General features: G+C 42.4%; 1 protein-coding gene across 9 annotated transcripts in view; it reads right to left on the bottom strand.

Annotated features, from left to right (window-relative positions):
• Positions 1-19,324, bottom strand: part of ttll7 (tubulin tyrosine ligase-like family, member 7) — a 91,153-nt gene that overhangs the window by 26,120 nt on the left and 45,709 nt on the right. For all 9 annotated transcript variants that reach the window (XR_016115543.1, XM_089000765.1, XM_089000762.1 and 6 more), the window contains 5 exons: positions 12,961-13,055; positions 10,597-10,744; positions 9,433-9,506; positions 4,063-4,198; positions 897-983 (listed from right to left, as the gene is read on the bottom strand). Coding sequence is in view for 8 of the 9 variants with exons in the window: in XM_089000765.1 (XP_088856891.1) it covers positions 897-983; positions 4,063-4,198; positions 9,433-9,506; positions 10,597-10,744; positions 12,961-13,055 (540 nt within the window). In the remaining variant the exon portion in view is untranslated. The remainder of the gene's footprint in view (positions 1-896; positions 984-4,062; positions 4,199-9,432; positions 9,507-10,596; positions 10,745-12,960; positions 13,056-19,324) is intronic.

The following is a 19,324-nucleotide window of genomic DNA, read 5'->3' as shown; positions in this document are numbered from 1 at the left end:
AATGGACAAAGCCATGAAAAAGACCACATAGCTCATCTGGTTAAAGTAATGTTAGAGAAAGAGCTCAATGAAGCTAACAGAAAGAAGAGGAATATTGGAATGATGGTGTAGTTGTCCAGTTAGAAGAATCTGAGGCGGGAACCGGGGACATTATATCCTTTCTGTCTCGTGCTTGTTCCTTCTCAAAAATCATGTCCCCAATCACTATTCTCACTCTCACTAGTTTTTGGTTCAATTTTCACCAGATGGCGTGTGAGCACGACACCCCACGGAATACATTTACCCATCATGGCTCTTTCTTTCCCTGCCTCTGAATGTCTCCCTCCGCACATTCCGCACCAGCGAAAGTGGCGCCATCCAAATGAACTTGGACAACAGTGATTGTGTCTAAACAAGTCCTTATTCGAGCAAATGCGTCACTGAACTGCCCTGTCGAATGAGTGTTCCAGCCAATTTAGCCCTCAAGTGAGGAATGGATGTAGATGCGCGGGAAGCAAATCAGGAGTGGGCGAGGGTGTATGTTGAAGGGAGGCGAGCGAAGCAAGGTGATGGAGGGAGTAATGTGCTGTCGGGGGAAATCTTGGGGGCATGGAGGGGCATGTGACAGAGAAAGAGGACGATAGAAAGATAGTGTGGCGAGAAAAGTAGGCGGTCTGATAGCTGTCCCCTTGAGGCACTCGGGTCATTTTCTTTGGTCCTCTGCGATTCGTTCCTCTTGAGCCAAACACAGGATTCAGAATCACATTCGCTGTGAGCATTAGATCCATGCACCTGCCTACCTACTGCCCTCCCCAACTCGACGTCTTTGTACTTTTACTCAAGGTCCCTGGAGGCAAGTGGCCTCTATTCTCCCTCATATTTCCCAGTTTGTATGTCTCCTCCTCTCGCTAACGCACCTTCGGGCCACGTTGCCTTGAGGATTTGCCCATGAGTTTTTCGTCATCCAGTTCACATTGCTCCAGCAAATCCAAGATGTCCTCCTCCTATACAATAAGACATAAAACATTTATTTAAAAAATCAGATGGATTCTAACGAAATGAAAATGTGGAATGCTGTATTATTTAAGAAGAAAAATCAATTATCAATAATTTACATTTTAGTGCAACATACAAAGTCAGATGATCAATTGAAGCACTCCCCGCATGGTAGAAAAGAGAAAATAAGCCCAAGACAGACATGTAGTGCTCTCTCAGAATGCTCATAGAAGCTAAATTTAGCAAAAGTGGTTCACAACCATGGCCATTGATGCAGGCAAAAGTGGCTGTGATGTTATTTCACGATTAGGAGCATGAAAAGCTCTCATTTGCCACTCACACCAAAATGAAATGAGATTTTATTTCAAATTTAAAATGCACTTTCGGAGATGTAAAGAGGGCCTCTTGTTTGTGCATGTGAAGGGATTTTTTTTTCAAAGAGTTTTATTTTCCTCTAATTACAATGTGCACACTCATGGGCATCATTTGAAATCAATGTACAATAGATAAACTGTTACTGTTTGGGTAGAGTATGCACACTTCAAATTTAAAATACAGAAGTCTGGTTATTATTTCAGTATTATTTCACAGAGGAATAAAACAAAGAACGAACAAAATGGTGAAACTAAATGCTTCAAGCAGCTAATGCCTAATATGGGATTATATTGCACAATATTTAGCAGTTTTTATGATGAACATAAAACACTGGTTACAGCAATGTTAACATTAATTCAAATCAAACATTTGTTTTTACATAGTTGGCCATTTGCAGATCAAAATGGATGCTTTCTCTGCGTGTTAGTGTCCAGTTGCAGGGCTCTGCCCATACAAGGGTAAGAAGTTCACACATTTTATTGTCCGGCGCATTTGTTACACCAGAAGAGCAAAAGTGCAGTCAATTTTTTTCAAAGCAAACCTTTTGCTTATTGAAGTTTGTTGAAAGAGCTATATTTTAGATCGGTTATTGGCAGCTTCAACCGTGACATTCTCTGCCTCTACAACCTGGCCTCCACATTGACACAGGACATTAATTTCTCCATTTATTTCCACTGTAATAAAACTTGGATTACTGCTTGCGGTCCAGCCAGTCAAATTGTGGCTAGCACAGTACATAACATATGTCATGTCAAAACTCGAAGGAAATTATTTTCAAAAATGTAATACTGTATAACCATTCTGTTCTGGCTTATGGTATTGAACACGGGGCACAACAGTGATACCTTTTTGAAGTACAATGTATTTTCTTTTCAAAATTAATATATGTGTACAAAAAACTATAAATATCTATAATATCATTATTATTGTTGTTAATTATAATAATAATAATAATAATAATAATAATAATAATAATAATAATAATAATAATAATAATAATAATAATAATAATAATAATACATTCAAAGCCATCCATAACCTTGCCCCTCCCTATCTTTCTGACCTGCTTCAAATCTCTGTTCCCTCTCGGTCCCTCACATCTTCATCCTCCCTTCACCTCTATGTGCCCTCTGCCCGTCTCACCACGATGGGTTGCAGAGCTTTCAGCCGCTCTGCTCCCAAACTCTGGAATTCTCTTCCACCCAACATCCGCAATATTGACTCCCTCCCTATTTTCAAGGCTCACCTCAAAACCCACTTGTTTAAAATTGCTTTCAATGTATAGTTCTATCTGCTATTTTATTATCTATCACTATACTTATGGTTTTATTGTTATGTGCTTTGTTTTATTGTTTTTATTGTAGAGTGTCCTTGGGTGTTTTGAAAGGCGCTTGAAATAAAATGTATTATTATTATTTTTAATAATAATAATACATTTTTAAAATAACTGAACAACATAGCAGCAGTCACATTGATACTTTCACTCCAAAAACGTAAATCAGTCCACACTTGTGGGTAAAGTCATAATTGATCCTAATGGAGATGATTTTGATTTATAGTAAAATGTTTGGCTTTTGTTGTAACATATTCCAGAAGAGTATTAGGGCCACATTATTTGTCAAAAAAAGGCAAGAATGTTTTTTTAAAGGTGTGAATTTTATGTTAAAGTTGCAATGTAAGAATTATGGCAGTGTATGCGAAAAACAGACGCAAAGATTGACACAATCAGCTTTGGCTGATTGTACTGATGATCCCTCATGATATTAGACGAGTAAATAAGAATGTCACTGAAAATGGTGAAGTGGCACAAATTAAGAGGTTGCAAAAAAGATATTAAAAAAAAGTGATAGATATCCTTAAATGTTGCTACATGTTTGCGTCAGGATAAGATAGATCTTGTCTTAACTGTAACCTTCAGAAATTCCCATCCCTCACAAGCCGTCCCTTCTAATGTGACAGCCCCGTTGTCACACTGCGACACGATTATCTGACTACAGCGCCTCATTTGTTCTTCTTGACTCATCCCCTTCCTTTCACACTTTGAACAAGATCGCATCTATGTGTGTTGACTAAATGTGCGCATTTCTTCTGCTTGCTTTTGATTGACATCTGTACCAAAAAAAGAAATCTTCTGAGTTTGCGCCTTCAAACACAATAACATTCTAAAATACAACATGTGACGGGCAAGAGGTGGATGTTTCAACAAAAGATGTAATAGTTGCACATGCCATCTCAGTAAAGACTTTTCGGATTACTTTGTGTGGTGTCAGTTCTACTGTCAAAAAACTATTCACAATGCACTCTCATCGTTAACTATCACTTATCAAATTTGAAGCCCTTTCAGTTCTTTGTAAGAGTAACAAAAAGGAGAAAATAAAACAGGAAGAAAAGGAAACATGATATGTGGAAAGTGGATTGTGTCCCCCTGACTTTGAAAGCTTGCGTAGGTGCAGACACGCATGGGGATGTGATGAATTAAGTGTCACGCAACACAAAAAAATAATAATAACTCACAATTTTGACATTACTAAACATCACTAGCTTTCCAGTTCCTAAAATAGAAATACATAGTTTTCTTATTATCCGTGTTTGCATGTGGAAGCTGCTGAGGGTGTTTGTGTGTGTAATCGAAAGCGTAGGTATGTGTGAAATTGTGCGTGCGCTGTGTGTAGTGCGCACATTTGACAGTCAGTCAGCCACCAAGATACGTGCCTTCATTTGTTTCAGAGGGTTATTCATTTCCTTCTGAAGCGAGGCAGCTCGCCCAGCGAGGAAGGTCTGAAAGGCGGAAGAGAGCAGGCTTTCATACTTCTCCAACAGCAGCTTGTCGTCTGGGGGGTAAATACGTCTGTTGGCCAAAGAGACACATACACAAAGAGAGAGAAGAGCCCGGATAGTGAGGGTGGAGTGCAGCAAAAGGGAGGAAGAAGGGTCATCAATGCAAAGAGGAAAGAACACGAAAAATAAAAAGAGAACAACTTCTGAGACTGAGAAGGAAAGAGTCATTCACAGAGGAGAGCTGTGGAAGATGAGGTGACAACAAAGGCTGCGTACAGGGAGTGAGGACAAGTGCTGACAAGGAGAGGCTTGCGAGGGATCAAGCTGTGTTATTAGAAAAGTTTGAGGTTCTGGCTCATCAGGTGAGACAAATGTAAAACTAATTAAATGGGGCACAAATAGTGGAAAACAAGTCATTTCTATAAAAACAATGAAGCCAGCGAATAAATGTGAAAAGCACAAAAAAAAGCAAACAAGTGAGATGAAATATGGTTAAACGTCTGTTATTCTTAACACATATTTTCACTGAGCTATGCTCCAAACCCCTAAGACTAAACTAAGAGTGGCCAGTGTTTGTGTTAGGCTTGGGGGGATTAAAGAAAATGTAAAAACCACAGCCTGCTTATCCTGAAACGACATCACCCAACGTTTCCGATGTCATCAGTTCAGTAATCAGATCAAAACTGTAGCACGGTAAGTGTCAACGTGTCAATTCAAACTGGACTGCGTCACGGATACAACATAGACACCCTGAACGGAAAAAGATTAGAAGCTATGTAATATTAACACAGCAGCAGCAGTTGCGGTCGACCACTCTCCTGTCTTTCTTTGCCTATATATAATTTTAATATGGTAGATATTGCATTCATCCATTCATTCATCTTCTTATTACTTACTAGGGTCGCGGGTGGGTGCTGGAGCCTATCCCAGCTGTCTTCGGGAAGTAGGCTGGGGGAGTTGCCAGTCAATCGCAGGGCACACAGACACGAACAACCATTCACATTTACACCTAGGGTCAATTTGGAGTATTCAATCTGTCTGCCATGCATGATTTTGGAATATGAGGGGAAACCGGATGACCCGGAATAAACCACGCAAGGAGAAAGTGCAAGCTCCACACCGAATGGCCAGAGCGGGAATTGAACCCACGACCTCTGCACTGTAAGGTCGACTACCGGTCTGCCCATAAATTACAAATTAATCTAAATTTGAATACCCATATAGTTGTCGTTGAACTACAAAATCGGGAAAAGTATACCCCCAAGGTAGCACAAAAACCCAGTCCACGAACTAACATTGCTCATGAAGTGTAATGAGACACCGGCAAATCACGAATATATCTTATCTCTCCACCACATGGCATGGAAAGGAGAAATATTCATCAAACCAAAAATATAACTATCGGTAATTGCAGTGTAGCTCTAGCAACAGGCTGAAAGCATTATGTGTGTCTCTATCTTGGCTGCTTCATAAAATAGGTTTGCTTCAACAGTTAATTGGTGACAGTACAAAGATCTGAAACAATCTCAGTGTTATGTCTTCTCTTGAAAAAATGTTTTTTTTCGGCCGACCGCCGATACAACCTAACACTGAAATCGCACTGCCATCGCACCTCCTCACTCAGTTCTAAGCCTCTTAAATAATTTTTAAAGTTTGTCGTCAGCCTCTGAAATAGACATTGTACAAATTCACATTTAAACTTCACCAAAATGTCTAAATCTATATAAAACCATGCTGGAAGAATAAAGCGTACCGTATTTTACGGTGTATAAGGCGCACCGAGTATAAGGTGCACCCCCAATTAATGATTTTTCCATATGCACTGTACTATAAGGAGCACCTTCAATGAATAAAAAAAGGTTTTCCAAATTTCATATATAATATAGAAACATATAAAACTTTTCTAAACGCTACAGTAGAGAAAGCACTTCTTCTATATGGGAAATGAAGTCGTGGCTGCTGACAATAGTTGTGAGACGTGTTGTGGCGCAATATTACTTACATATAAGGTGCACCTGCGTATAAGGCGCGGGGTCATCTTTTGAAGGCTTGTGGGTGTGCCTTTTACACCAGAAAATACAGTATATAATTCTTTTGGCAGATTATGAAACCGTCTTTTTCACAGCCCATTAAGGGAATATTTTTGTCCTTTCTTTGTAAATACATGTAGATTTAAAATGTCCCTGAGTGAACATAAATTATAATACCTGACTGAAGTCAGTAGTTGTTGGTTCTCTAAAAGCTCCTTAAGTCATGAGTAAACGGTAAAAGGCCACCGTTTGAATGGTGGATGTTAACACCTTTGCGTTGCACCTTTTTTTCCTTGAACATATGGACTTTTTATTATACCAGGACTCTGCAATACTTTTAATATAAAGCCTGATACTATCCTCCCCCTACAAGCTTCCAATTGGACTTGATGATTCAGACACCATTTACATCAGACTCTTCATTTCAACAATAGTGTCTTTCAGGTACCCATCTCACGAGATGTTAAATGGGCAACGACACACTCCAGCAGACAGCTGATTCAGAACAGACAAATGCAAAGCAGTGCAGTCATCAGACTCCAATTTTGTGCCAGGGCACAATTTGAATGCGAAGGCATCCCTCAGCCCTCTGTTGATAAAATATATACAGTAAAGTCTCGTTATATCGATATTCTCGGGAGTCTGAAAAAATATCGATATAACCGGACTATCGATATATCCGATCCTGCGGCATGTAAATTTTCTCCTTGCGTTCATAGAAATAGTATCGTAATAAACAGTACTATCGATATAACCGATATCGATATAACGAGACTTTACTATATATATATATATATATATATATATATATATATATATATATATATATATATATATATATATATATATATATATATATATATATATATATATTGTGATGTCACGAGAGGCTGTGTCCTGGAGGGCAAATACATCCCCCTAAGATGGCTCCACCCAGAGAGAGTCTTGGCCCCACCTGGTGGAAGGCAGCAATTAAACCCACACACCTGCAGCTGATCAGGGCTTGATTGGAAAGCAGGGCTCTTAAGGCAGAGAGCCTCTGAGTGTGGAGCTTGGGGAAAGACAAGCTCGATTGCTGTGCTCTGTGGAGAAGTTGATTGCTGCGTGGAACTCATTGCCAGTTGGGACCACACGACTGGACACTGGATTTGAACCTAGCTAAGGTGGCTAGGCTACATGACGAGGACGTCAAGAGGGGTGAGGCCTAGAGACTCTTGTAAAGAACTCCGTCTTCAGTTTTACCTCAGAAGAGACTTTATTTGGATTTAAGTAGCAGAAAAGACTTTATTTGGATTTAAGTATCAGAAGAGACTTTATTTTGAAGTATTGGAAGAGACACTATTCAAACCTTTGTTGCTTGTGAATTCCCCCTGGAACCCTGATTAAAACCTTTTGTTTGTATCCAAACCGGTCGTCCATTGCACTTCTTGTCCTGTCCCGATGAGAGCTAGCCTCTCATGACACCGAAACCACCTCTTTGCTCCTGTCACTTGCGAGTTGGCAGCGTGGGGAGGGGCTGCCTCTCCCGGCCGTTCTCCACCTGCTGTTATTCTCAAATCACGGACACGGGGCATTTATACGGTTCGCGATCACCTCGCCAATGCCGGATGATTGACTCAACTCGCCACCGTGTGCCTGGACTCTTCCTTCGGTGCGCGAGTGTATCCGGTCCGAGGTATTTTCCCCGCGTCCCGTAAATTTATGTCATCTTCCGGGATTGCGTAATTTTGCACCCTCGTGTGCCATTTGCTTTTTGCCGTAGTAAGCGGGTCGGATCACCCCCTGCCTTCTTACTCACTGTGTTTTCTTTGATTTGTGAATAAACATCCTGCTTGGGTAGTACGTGTCTGCTTTGGGATCCCAAACATTCCACTACGTTCCGACGAGTCAGCTGCCGTCACTCTCGCTTGGAACGTGACAGCTACGCATGACTCGGCTACAGGATGTTCTTTTCTCTTTTTTCGAACACCGATTGATGTTCGAACGCCAAAGCAAAAATAGATACCACTGTATATATATATGCGAAGGCATCCCTCAACCCTCTGTTGATAAAATGCTGGGAAACCTATATATATATATATATATATATATATATATATATATATATATATATATATATATATATATATATATATATATATATATATATATATATATATATATATATATATATATGTATATATAGTCACCGGTTCGCGTCTCGGTCCGGCCTCCCTGTGTGGAGTTTGCATGTTCTCCCCGCGTGGGTTTTCTCTGGGTCCTCCAGTTTCCTCCCGCAATCCAAAAACATGCATGGCAGGCAGATTGACGACTCCAAATTGTCCCTAGGTGCGAGTGTGAGAGTGACTGTTGTTCGTCTTTGTGTGCCCTGCCATTGGCTGGCAACCAATTCAGGGTGTCCCCCGCCTCGTGCCCGAAGACAGCTGAGATAGGCTCCAGCACCCCCCGCGACCTAATGAGGAATAAGCGGTACGGAAAATGGACATATATATATATATATATATATATATATATATATATATATATATATATATATATATATATATATATATATATATATATATATATATATATAACATTTTATGACCATGTAGAAGGAACCCAGATTAGACTTCAAGCATAAAAACATTGAGCAGCATTTTATTGTCTGTGGAACTACTGTTGCTTCATATTAAAAAGAGTCAAATATTTCCAGTTTAAAAGCAAATGAAATTGTTTTTCAAACAACAGCCACAAGTGATTTTGAGGTTGTCAAATGCCGTCGTCATGAAACGAACTCGAGCTTTCATTTATCTGGAGTCAAAATCTTTTTCACACATAGAGTGTGTTCTGTGAGCAACAAAGACAGAAGCAGAAAGGCTTTCCTCACACCCAAGCTGTACATCAGAACTTGTTGTTTAGTCACTTTTAGAAGGGAATCTGATGCATCTGTAAAGTAACTGTCGAGATGGCACGCTGTCTTCCAAGGTCCACAGAGACAGCAGAGAGTACAGCAAGAAGGTAGAGCTTACATATATTGAGTCCTATTTCATGCTGCACAGGAAAGAAATTTGCCTTTAATGTTGTCCTTTCTCTTTTCTACTCTATATCATGTTGACTTATACAAATGATTATTCTTGTGTCGCCGTGCCTGTTTAGTCGCTCTGGTGCGGAATAATTTCTCCTTGGAGACATCAAAGGAACCAGAAGGCCCCACAATTGCATGTGGAGCAGACATAAGTACTATGGGTGATGCTTTTAGAGGCAAAAGTCAGACAGTTTGCCTCTGTCTTACCTGTAGTTGCCCAGATGTTGTTTTTCATGCGCCTCCTTGCTAATCTGCTTGCGGACTTGCGCCAGTTGATCTTTCTAGGAGAGGAAAAAGCCAAAAACACTCATTCATTCAGTTGAGATTTTTTTTTGCCACACAGTCAGTTCAAAGGCCAACACGCCACTAATAGCTTTTAATAAAGGTATTAGGAGCAAGGGAGGAGAGGCTCGCTCCAGGAACAGTGAGAACTAAATGACATGTACACTCAAGGTGACATCTGAATGTGCACTTCAAACTAATGTTACTTCTTTAAATATGGACCACCCTTTCATACTATACACTGATTACGGCTATGGCTCATTCAAATGCAAATTAAAGAGGGTCTGAGGTGTGCAGTAATTGTACCTCATCTATATGAGAAAAACACTGTGACTGAAATAAAGTAACATGTAGTACACTCTTTAAAAATTAGGCTTTCAATGTTTTTTTTCAGGGGGTGTTTGAACAACTTTGGGATACTTACTGGGTGCCTTTGAGTGAAGAATCTATGTTTGAATAGCTTTTTAAACTTGCTTGAACACAGCCGCCCTGCAGATGTTCCACATGAATATGTGACCAGTAATGTGGAGAAAAACATGAGGTGGTTCCGAAAAGTTTCAAATTTCAAACTCAAATTGAGAAGTAGGAATTGTCCATTCCAATATAAGCCATAGTATCAACCGGCCGAGATCCTGCGGTGTCGATTTTGTTTAGTGTGTGAAAAGAGACAAGAGCTGTTTTAACATTACTGTCCAAAAAATCTCTCAGCAAACTGAGCATCTGACAGTTCCTGTCCGAGAAGAACATCTCAGAGATGCAGCAACCTCCCCAACCACTCAAACCGGTATATTTTTTTCCTCTCATTCCCAAGTGAAAGCGAATCATCACGGGGATCTGTTTTGAAACCATGCATGACATCAAGATCTGTGAAAGATCACACAAGACTCCTTTCATGAGTGCAGGAAAGCCTGGCAGAGAAGGCTGGGAAAGTCCCTTAGATTGCTGGGGGAATACTTAAACACGGAAAACTTGGAGCACATTTTTTGTGACACCAGTCCTGTAACTTTTCTGAAACACCTTGTAATTGTGTGCTTGCCAAATCAAAAGTCTTAAACTACATTTAAATGAAGTGTTGTTTTTAGAACTCACAAGCTCCTCTCGCCTTCGCTCCAGGGTGTGACGCTGCCGCTCCCAGTCTGATGAGGCAGCCGAGAGTTTCTTTACAGAGCCATGCCCATATAGTCGCCTCTGGGCCTCTGCTTTTTGCTGCGCCAAGTTACGTTTCTTATCGCTTGCCCTGCATCGACAGAAATAACGACACATTCAATGTAATGATGACTTTAAAAAGGTACAGACACAGACACCACCAGTGCAGACAAGCCACTGCCAAAGTGTATGTCCCAAATCACAGTGGAAGGTAAAAAAAAAACAATTTAATCCACTGAAATATTGCCTTTTCCCTATTCTACTTACATATGGCCCTCTTGCTGTGTCACTATAAAGCAAGACACAACTATGGAATATTAGCACACACAGAGTTAATCATTAGTTCTACGCTTGTGTATGTTCGGGGTTGATTTGATGATATTTTGCATGACTCCACGTGTGAAAGTATGATTTCAAACCCTCAACAATAGTCCAGACAGTGTTATCAAAAACCCAAAGAATAGGCCAAATGTGGTATTTTAAACAAATATCCTTGTTATTTTATTGTTTTCTTTTATCTATTCGATGGATTTGTTACAACAGCCCTAATAATCAGGATAATGCGAGTTGCCTTGTGTGGTTATGCATTGAGATGTGCCAAATATTGAACACTACAATCAAATATGTTGCAGGGACACAAACAAAACCACTAACAGAAGATGAACATGAGCTGACTTCTAATCCAAATCGGCCGTTGCTTGTCTGCAGAAAGGGCAATTCATTTTAGTCAATCCCGGCCCTTCAAATTGGATATTGAGTGCCGTTAGGGTGGGGACAGAGGTTTATCAATGACCATGCCCGACCGGGTCTGAATTGATCCCACGTTAATACAGTTGGTGTTGAAAGCGGACTCAAGGACCACAAGCTCTCCTTTGGGAGAAGTGAAGCCTTAACGATATCAGGAAGGATCGAGCGAGGCAGAATAGAACAAAGGATGTGGTCACTTCAGCATGGACATGAAAAAGAGCCCTTTCACCATCACTACCACCACCACATATATTGAATCCTACAATTCCTTGTCAAGAAATAATCAAAATAATGTGTGTTAAATCTCGACTAAAAGAACAGTGCCAAGGTCATCCATGAGATTTTGCTTTTGAGACATTTTTGATGAGCCATTTCTTTTGCCCTGCTGATCCAACAGGATGGGAGAAAGTTTTTTTTTTTCATCCATTGTGATTTTTGCAAAGCTCACCAAAGCTGACCCAACTAGATCTGTTCTGCATGCAATTAATTAATTGTGTTTTTGTGTGACTTTGGAGCTGTAGAAAGTCAAGTGTGCAAAGATCAATTTGTGGGCATGTTCATGGCCAGAAAAATAGAAGGGAACTTGCTCAATTGACAATGGGGGAACTAATCAAACAATTTAACAATTCATATTCTTACCCATTGGAACAATGGGAGAAAAGCAGCCTGGTTATACATGTGGTGAATACATTCTGGGTTTGAATCACAGCTTGGACATTTTATGTGTCTCCCTATGCCCATGTGAAGTTTTGTCACACATTCCAAAAATTAAATAAGACTCCACATTATCCATCATTGTAAATGTAAGTTGGACAGTTGCCTGTCCATGTGTGGCCTATGACTGATTGAAAATAAGGCCAAAGTCAGCCAAGATGGATGCTAGGTAACCTCAACATGAAACCCATTACATTGAAAATAATAACCATTTGAAAAAGGATGCAAGATACCAGAGATGTTCTCTTTCTTTCTCTCTCGCTCTGAATGTTCTGAACTCAAGTGTTATAGTGTTATGCCCAAAGGAGTTGTGCCATGAGAGTGGTTTTTTGAATGTCTTTCAACTTCCCATAGCTAGCATCGTCTTGTAAAATAGTTTAGACTGTAACCAAGTACTGCACGTCATTTTTCTCATTTGCATGAGGAGTCAAGCTATCAAAAATCTGTTCCACAACCATTAAAAAACATAAAACTACGTGTTCGAATGAGAATCTGCATCCTCTCCCACCACTCTCCCAAAAAAAACAGGCAAAGAACATGTTTCTTTTGAGGGGAAACCTTGAATGTCCAAATGTGGGCAAATTAATATTTTTTTCCCTAATTGATCTGATTAATTTATTACTTTTACAAATGAAGAAGCAACATGTTCAGAGCAAATCTAAATTTCCTGGCTGATATACTTGTGTGATCAGTGTGAGCGAGTTCAACCGTATTGTACATGAACATCAGAGCTGATTTTTTCACAAAATAAAGAACATCAGACAATTGACCCTTACCACCAAAGAACGATTTGAAGTTTTCACAATTGAAGCATAACGGATCTCTAAATTGAACTTAGAGCATTACCTAATGTTGAGCAGTTTCAGAGCGTTGAGCAAAACTCCCCTCTTGACATCAAAATCGATCTTCTGATCCGTCCCAAAGCTTGGAGCTCGATTAATCTGTTAGAGAGAGGAGCAGTCAATATATATCACATACTTCTCTCATCCAGGTCATGGCAATCGTCACCTATTGGTTTTTCTCAAATTAAAAAGGCAGATGTAGTCAAATGGAAACATTTTCGGAGAAAAATGGATGAGATAATTACAATGCCTTGAAAAAGCATGCATCCCCTTGGACGTGTCTGCATTATTACACCCTATAACCAAAAACCTCAAGGTTTAGATTTTTTTTAATTTTAGATGATGGACGATTGTGAATTGGAGCAGAAATGATGAATGGTGTTCTAAATGTTCAGGATATTTAACAGAAATCTTTTCCCATTCTTTGTTCGAAAAAAAGCTCAGAGATGGATGGAAAGCATCTGTCAAGCAAGTCTTTCTGGAGATTTCTGGAATTGTTTTTCTAGCTACTGTACATTTTTCTATGAAATTGTGACAGTAATGAAAGATAAAAGTAAAATGATGGCACCAACACATTATATTTTATTTCAATCAATGCTTTGTGAAATTACGATAAGAAAACAAAACTGATAGTATCAGTGGTCTATTTACATTCCACTTTTCTAATCTAGCTCCGTGTCATTTTATCTAAAGCGTTGAAGTCCTCCCTGGAGCATCTCCAGTTGGTCCAAAATGCTGCTGCTTGCCTTCCTAAATGGAGTGCATAAGGAGGAGCAAATAACCCAAAATCTGGCCTCCTTTCACTTTGTCTCAGTTTAATTTCAAGTTTATTTAAGATATTTGTATTTGTTTTCAAATCTCTAAACGGTCTCAACCCAGATTACCTCTCTGAGCGCCTCCACTCCTACACACCTGGCCAGTGTATAAGGTCTGTACACCAGACGAGAATGGAAGTGCCAAGGACGAAATAAAGCTTCAGAGGGGATCAAGCCGCTTCTGTTTCCGGTTCTTCCCTTTCCCACATTCTTTCAAACATATTTCCAAACGGTCCACTACAATGTCAGATAGTGGATCGGGTGTAATATGAAACACACTACTGTCATGTCTCGCATTGACTTCCTTTTCTAAGGATACAAAAAGGAAGGCGTGAAACTGGCAGCAAGGTCATAGTCTTGTTTTTGTAATGAGTTGGTTGCATTTGAAGGGCTTTATATTTGTTCAGTCTCATGCTTCACATGCCTGACTTCTATGCAGGCTGTGTTGCTTCAGTTTCCTGTCATTGATGGTATGAATGTGAGCGTGTTTCTTCAAATATGCATTGAGATTGCTTTTTGAGCTTGTGACCCTGAATGTAATAAGCAGTACTGAATATGAATGGAAGTATGGTCTTTATATTTATGATTACGTTAGGGCAGAATAAGGGAGTTGTTTTCCCCCGGCTACCCCAATTGTGATGAATTTACTGTCAAGCAATTTAACAAGTTAATAATAACAATAATTTATTTTGCGACCCGAGCAAGGTAAAGTGGTTCAGAAAATGAACGAATAACCATGAATAATATATTGTCCTTTTAATTAAATAAATGCAAAGGCATTCAAAGCAGATTAATAGCTACTCTTGAATTAATTGTCACTCAATTGAACATCAAAAACATATAATGCTTAATGAATTTTTAAAACAATTTTGAAATATACATTGATCAGGAGTTTTAAAAAGTTTTAAAAAATGTACATTGATTGTAGCATTGGGGTTGGGTGTGTACAGGTCATCGGTGATGGTAGGAAATTAAAAGAATTGGAGTGTAAGGGAGAGAAAAGTAACTTTCAGATTGTCATTAACTTGCTTATTCTTCACGTCTTTGTAAGCACTCAGTCGGACAGGAATGATCCATCGATGAAAAGGTTTCTTCATCCATCATCTGTACTTCTTTGAAGGTGTCGGACGTTTCGCTTCTTATCAAAGAAGCTTCGTCAGCAAACTAAAGTCTTACTGGTAGTTTCGGCCCTATATATATATCCCTACTGGCCAGACATGGCGTGCCGGACTCTGCTAAGATTGGTTCCTGCTCTCAGGGTGGGGGGAGCAGAGGACTAATCCCTGCGGCTCCACTGATTGCTTCTATTGTCCTGACAGACGACTGGCCTGATTGCCCAGTTTACCCTGGTATCACCTCATCAGCATAACTAAGCCCATGTTGCCTAAGCAGTCTATTGTACGAACCATCCAAATTGAACCTCACCCCACCATAACGGTGAAGGGAAGGATTTTGCTGTTTTATGAAAATAGCTTCTTTTACTCCCCTTCACCTCTGTTTTGAGTGCAATTCTCTAGCCACAAGGGGACACAAGTCAGTGTCTTATTATGCCGATCCCAAGCCCGGATAAATACAAAGGGTTGTGTCAGGAAGGGCATCCGACGTAAAAGCTTGGCTAAAACAAACATGCCAATCAAACCTCTTAAGATGGAGGACACTCATTTGCTGTGGTGACCTCTGAAGGGAAAAGCCGAAAGGCAAAGAAGAAGTGTGTTATACAGGGTGTCCGTGAATTGCTTATTCTTCAGTTTAGAGGTTCTTCAGGTGGATAGATTGTAAATCTGAAACAAATAAATGTTTCACTCGTTCGTATCCTGTTTTGATAAAGCTATTGAACATTTTGCAACATTTTTTTTTCCAAGATGGCGGTGCGTGAACACACAGCGGCTCCTCTCTCTCCCGGCAAATTGGTGTTTTCGCATTTATGATGTTTGTCTGACTCGTGTAAATGTTCATCTACATCTGCCTCGCTACACCTGAGGCGTACCTACTCCCGTGAGGTTCTGCTCAACATTGGCAGTTCATTTTTAAAACCAAAACCAGCTGAAGCAGAAGTGCTACGCAAGTGTGGATTGCTCAGGGGGTCGGCACGTCCACCGACCCCCACTCCTCCACCGACCCCCACTCCTGCACCCAACCCAGAGTGGAGGCGCCACAAGCGCTGCATGAGGAAACAGAAGAAGGGGAAGCATGGAGGTCTCCGCACTAGGCTTGTGGCTAGCCCGCACCGGCTGACGATTCCTACCATCACGCTGGCTAACGTACGCTCGCTGTACAATAAAATGGACTACATAAGACTTCTCCACTCAACTTCCAAGACCGTGAGTGAGTGTTGTGCCCTTGTGTTTATGGAAACATGGCTGAACGACAGCATACCGGACAGTGCCATCCAGCTAGCCCAGCTAACTAGCTTCCGGGCATACAGAGGCGCTCGTCGAGGGGGGGGGGGGAAGACTCGCGGCGGGGGACTCTGTGTTTACATCAGAGATGCCTGGTGCCGCAACGCTGTTCTGGTATGCAAACACTGCTCACCACTGATGGAGCTTATGGTCGTCAAATGTCGGCCATTCTACCTGCCGAGGGAATTTAGTGCCATACTGCTCGTAGCAGTTTACACCCCCCCGAGCTCAATTAACAACAGGAGTGCGGCATTGAATGAACTCTACCCGCACATCAGCGAGCAACAGACAGCCCACCCAGATGCTCTCCTAATCCTGGCTGGCGATTTCAACCATGCCAACCCGAAAACCGTGTTTCCACAACTCCATGGACACATTAACTTTCCGACTAGAGGTAACAACATTCTGGACAATGTTTTCACCACACACAAAGGAGCCTACAAAGCCTACGCCCTCCCCCACCTGGGAGCTTCGGACCACTCCACTATCATGTTAATGCCCGCATACAGGCTACTTCTCAAAGTCGTCAAACCAGTCAAGAAGCAGATAAGCGTGTGGCTTGACGAGTCGTCAGAGGCAGTCAAAGACTGCTTCTCCAACACCGACTGGAACATGTTCAGACAAGCGGCCACCCACGACAACACCACAGACCTCCAAGAGTAGACAGACTCTGTTACCTCCTACATGCGGAAGTACATGCATGACGTGACTGTCACCAGATCTGTCACCATCCGGGCCAACCAGAAGCCATGGCTGACGGGTGAAGTCCACATGCTCCTTAGGACTCGGAACGCGGCCTACAAGGCTGGCGATGAGCTGGGCCTTACGACATCCAGGGCCAACCTGTCACGCGGCATCAGGATGGCCAAGAGACAACACTCCAGGAGGCTTCGCCAACCACTTCAGAGACAGCAGAACCTGTGGTGTAGAATACAGACCCTCACAGACTACAAACCCTCTCCACAGACCTGCGAGAACTCCGCCACTCTGCTGAACCAGTTGAATGACTTCTTCACCCGCTTCAAGGCAGACAACAGCTCTCCAGCACAGAAGACCCCACCACCTCCCGGCGACCAGGTGCTTAGCGTGAGGCGATCCCTCAGAGGTACCAATGCACGCAAAGGCATTACTGGCCGTGTCCTGAGAGACTGCGCTGAGGAGCTCACAGATGTCTTCACAGACATCTTCAACACCTATCTGAGCCAGGCTGTTGTTCCCACGGGCCTAAAAGCCACCACCATCATCCCGGTCCCAAAGAAGTCATCCCCCACCTGCCACAACGACTACCGCCTGGGCGCACTCACTCCCATCCTCATGAAGTGCTTCGAGAGGCTAGTTATGAACCACATCAAGGCTGCCCTCACCCCCCCCCCCCCCAACCACGACCCTTTCCAGTTTGCATATCGGCCCAACCGCTCGACCGATGATGCCATCTCCACTGCTCTCCACACAGCGCTCACCCACCTGGAGATCAGGGACTTCTACGTCAGAATGATGTTCATCGACTTCAGCTCAGCCTTCAAAACCATCATCCCCCAACAGCTGACCGACAAACTGAGCAAACTGGGGATCAGCACCTCCCTGTGCAACTGGCTGCTGGACTTCATGACGGGGAGACCACAGGCGTCAGAGTTGGAAACACCACCTCCAGCACCATCACGCTGAACACAGGGGCCCCCCAGGGGGGTGTGCTGAGCCCCCTCCTCTTCACTCTGCTCACACATGACTGCTCACCATCATCACCCAGCTCCATCCTCTTCATAAAGTTTGCGGATGTCACAACTGTGGTTGGCCTCATCAACAACGATGAGGAGACAGCCTACAGGGACGAGGTCAGCCGCCTGGCCACGTGGTGCAAGGACAACAATCTCCGTCTGAATGTAGAGAAGACGAAGGAGATTGTTGTGGACTTCAGTAGAGTGCACCCCCAGCACTAACCATTGACGGTGCTGCAGTGGAGAGAGTGAGCAGCACCAAGTTCCTGGGAGTACACATATCCGAAGACCTGTCCTGGAGCCACAACACGGCATCACTGGCCAAGAGATCCCACCAGCGCCTGTACTTCCTCCGCAAGCTCAAAAGACTTGGAGCCCCGACCCCCATCACGACCTCCCTCTTCCGCGGTACCATCGAGAGCATCCTGACCAGCTGTATCACCGTGTGGTACGGTGCCTGCACCGTGTTCTGCCGTAAGACTCTGCAGCGCATCGTCCGGACAGCTGAGAAGATCATCGGTGTCTCTCTTCCCCCCCCCCGCTGGCGATCCCACCCACCCCTACCACAGCCTCTTCAGCCTGCTGCCATCGAGTAGGAGACTGCGGAGTCTCCGAGCCAAGACCAGCAGGCTTAAGGACAGTTTCTGCCACCAGGCAGTCAGGAGACTCAACGCCCTCCCAACCCTGCCCCCCCCTTCCGCCCCTTCCCACTGCCACACTCACCGAACTCTGAGTACACGCTACACGCTGTACTATCTTCCTGAACTCACTTTACATTCAGAAATTACATGTATTGTCTGTTGTCAATTCGTCTGTGTAAGCTCTCAGTCCTACAGGAGTGGTCCATCGATGAAAAGGTTTCTTCAGCCGTCATCTGTACAAGTACAGATGACGGCTGAAGAAACCTTTTCATCTGTTGTCAATTGGATGTCTTTTTTTAGCCACATTATAAGTGCCTTGCATGCTGGGTCCGAGAGGACATTAATTTCATCTGTGCTGTATGTCATGCATATTAACATATTTGACAATAAAGCATTAAATCTTTTGGCGCCATAAAGATTTTTAAGCAGGAGCCCCTTTAGAGAGATCTGTAAAGTCCCGGGCACGCAGGAACTCCATCTCTCTTTTTTCCTCCTCTGAATGAGACTTCACTAATCCTCACACAAAGGTGCTCCCTGTACTGTGACAGATTGGGGAACAAAGCTGTAAAATGATATTGCAGAAGCATATCCAGGCTTCCCGGACAAGAGTGAGGCAGGTTGTTGACCATCTTTCCAACAGGAAGGCAGGTTGCTTCAAAACTAGAGAAGAGCAAGCACAAAAAAAAAAGTGAAGTGAAATTGTCAAACTGCCCTCTCGACCAACAGCAAATTGTCTCACCGATCGCAATCCACTGTCAGACAGAAATGGGAACGATTGAAATGAACTGACATTTAATG

Source organism: Hippocampus bargibanti, linkage group LG07 (genome assembly GCF_051943395.1).
Source record: "Hippocampus bargibanti isolate YZ-2025 linkage group LG07, ASM5194339v1, whole genome shotgun sequence".
Lineage (NCBI taxonomy): Eukaryota > Metazoa > Chordata > Actinopteri > Syngnathiformes > Syngnathidae > Hippocampus > Hippocampus bargibanti.
Note: the sequence above shows the minus strand (reverse complement) of the source record. Positions and strands in the feature narration are given on the sequence as shown.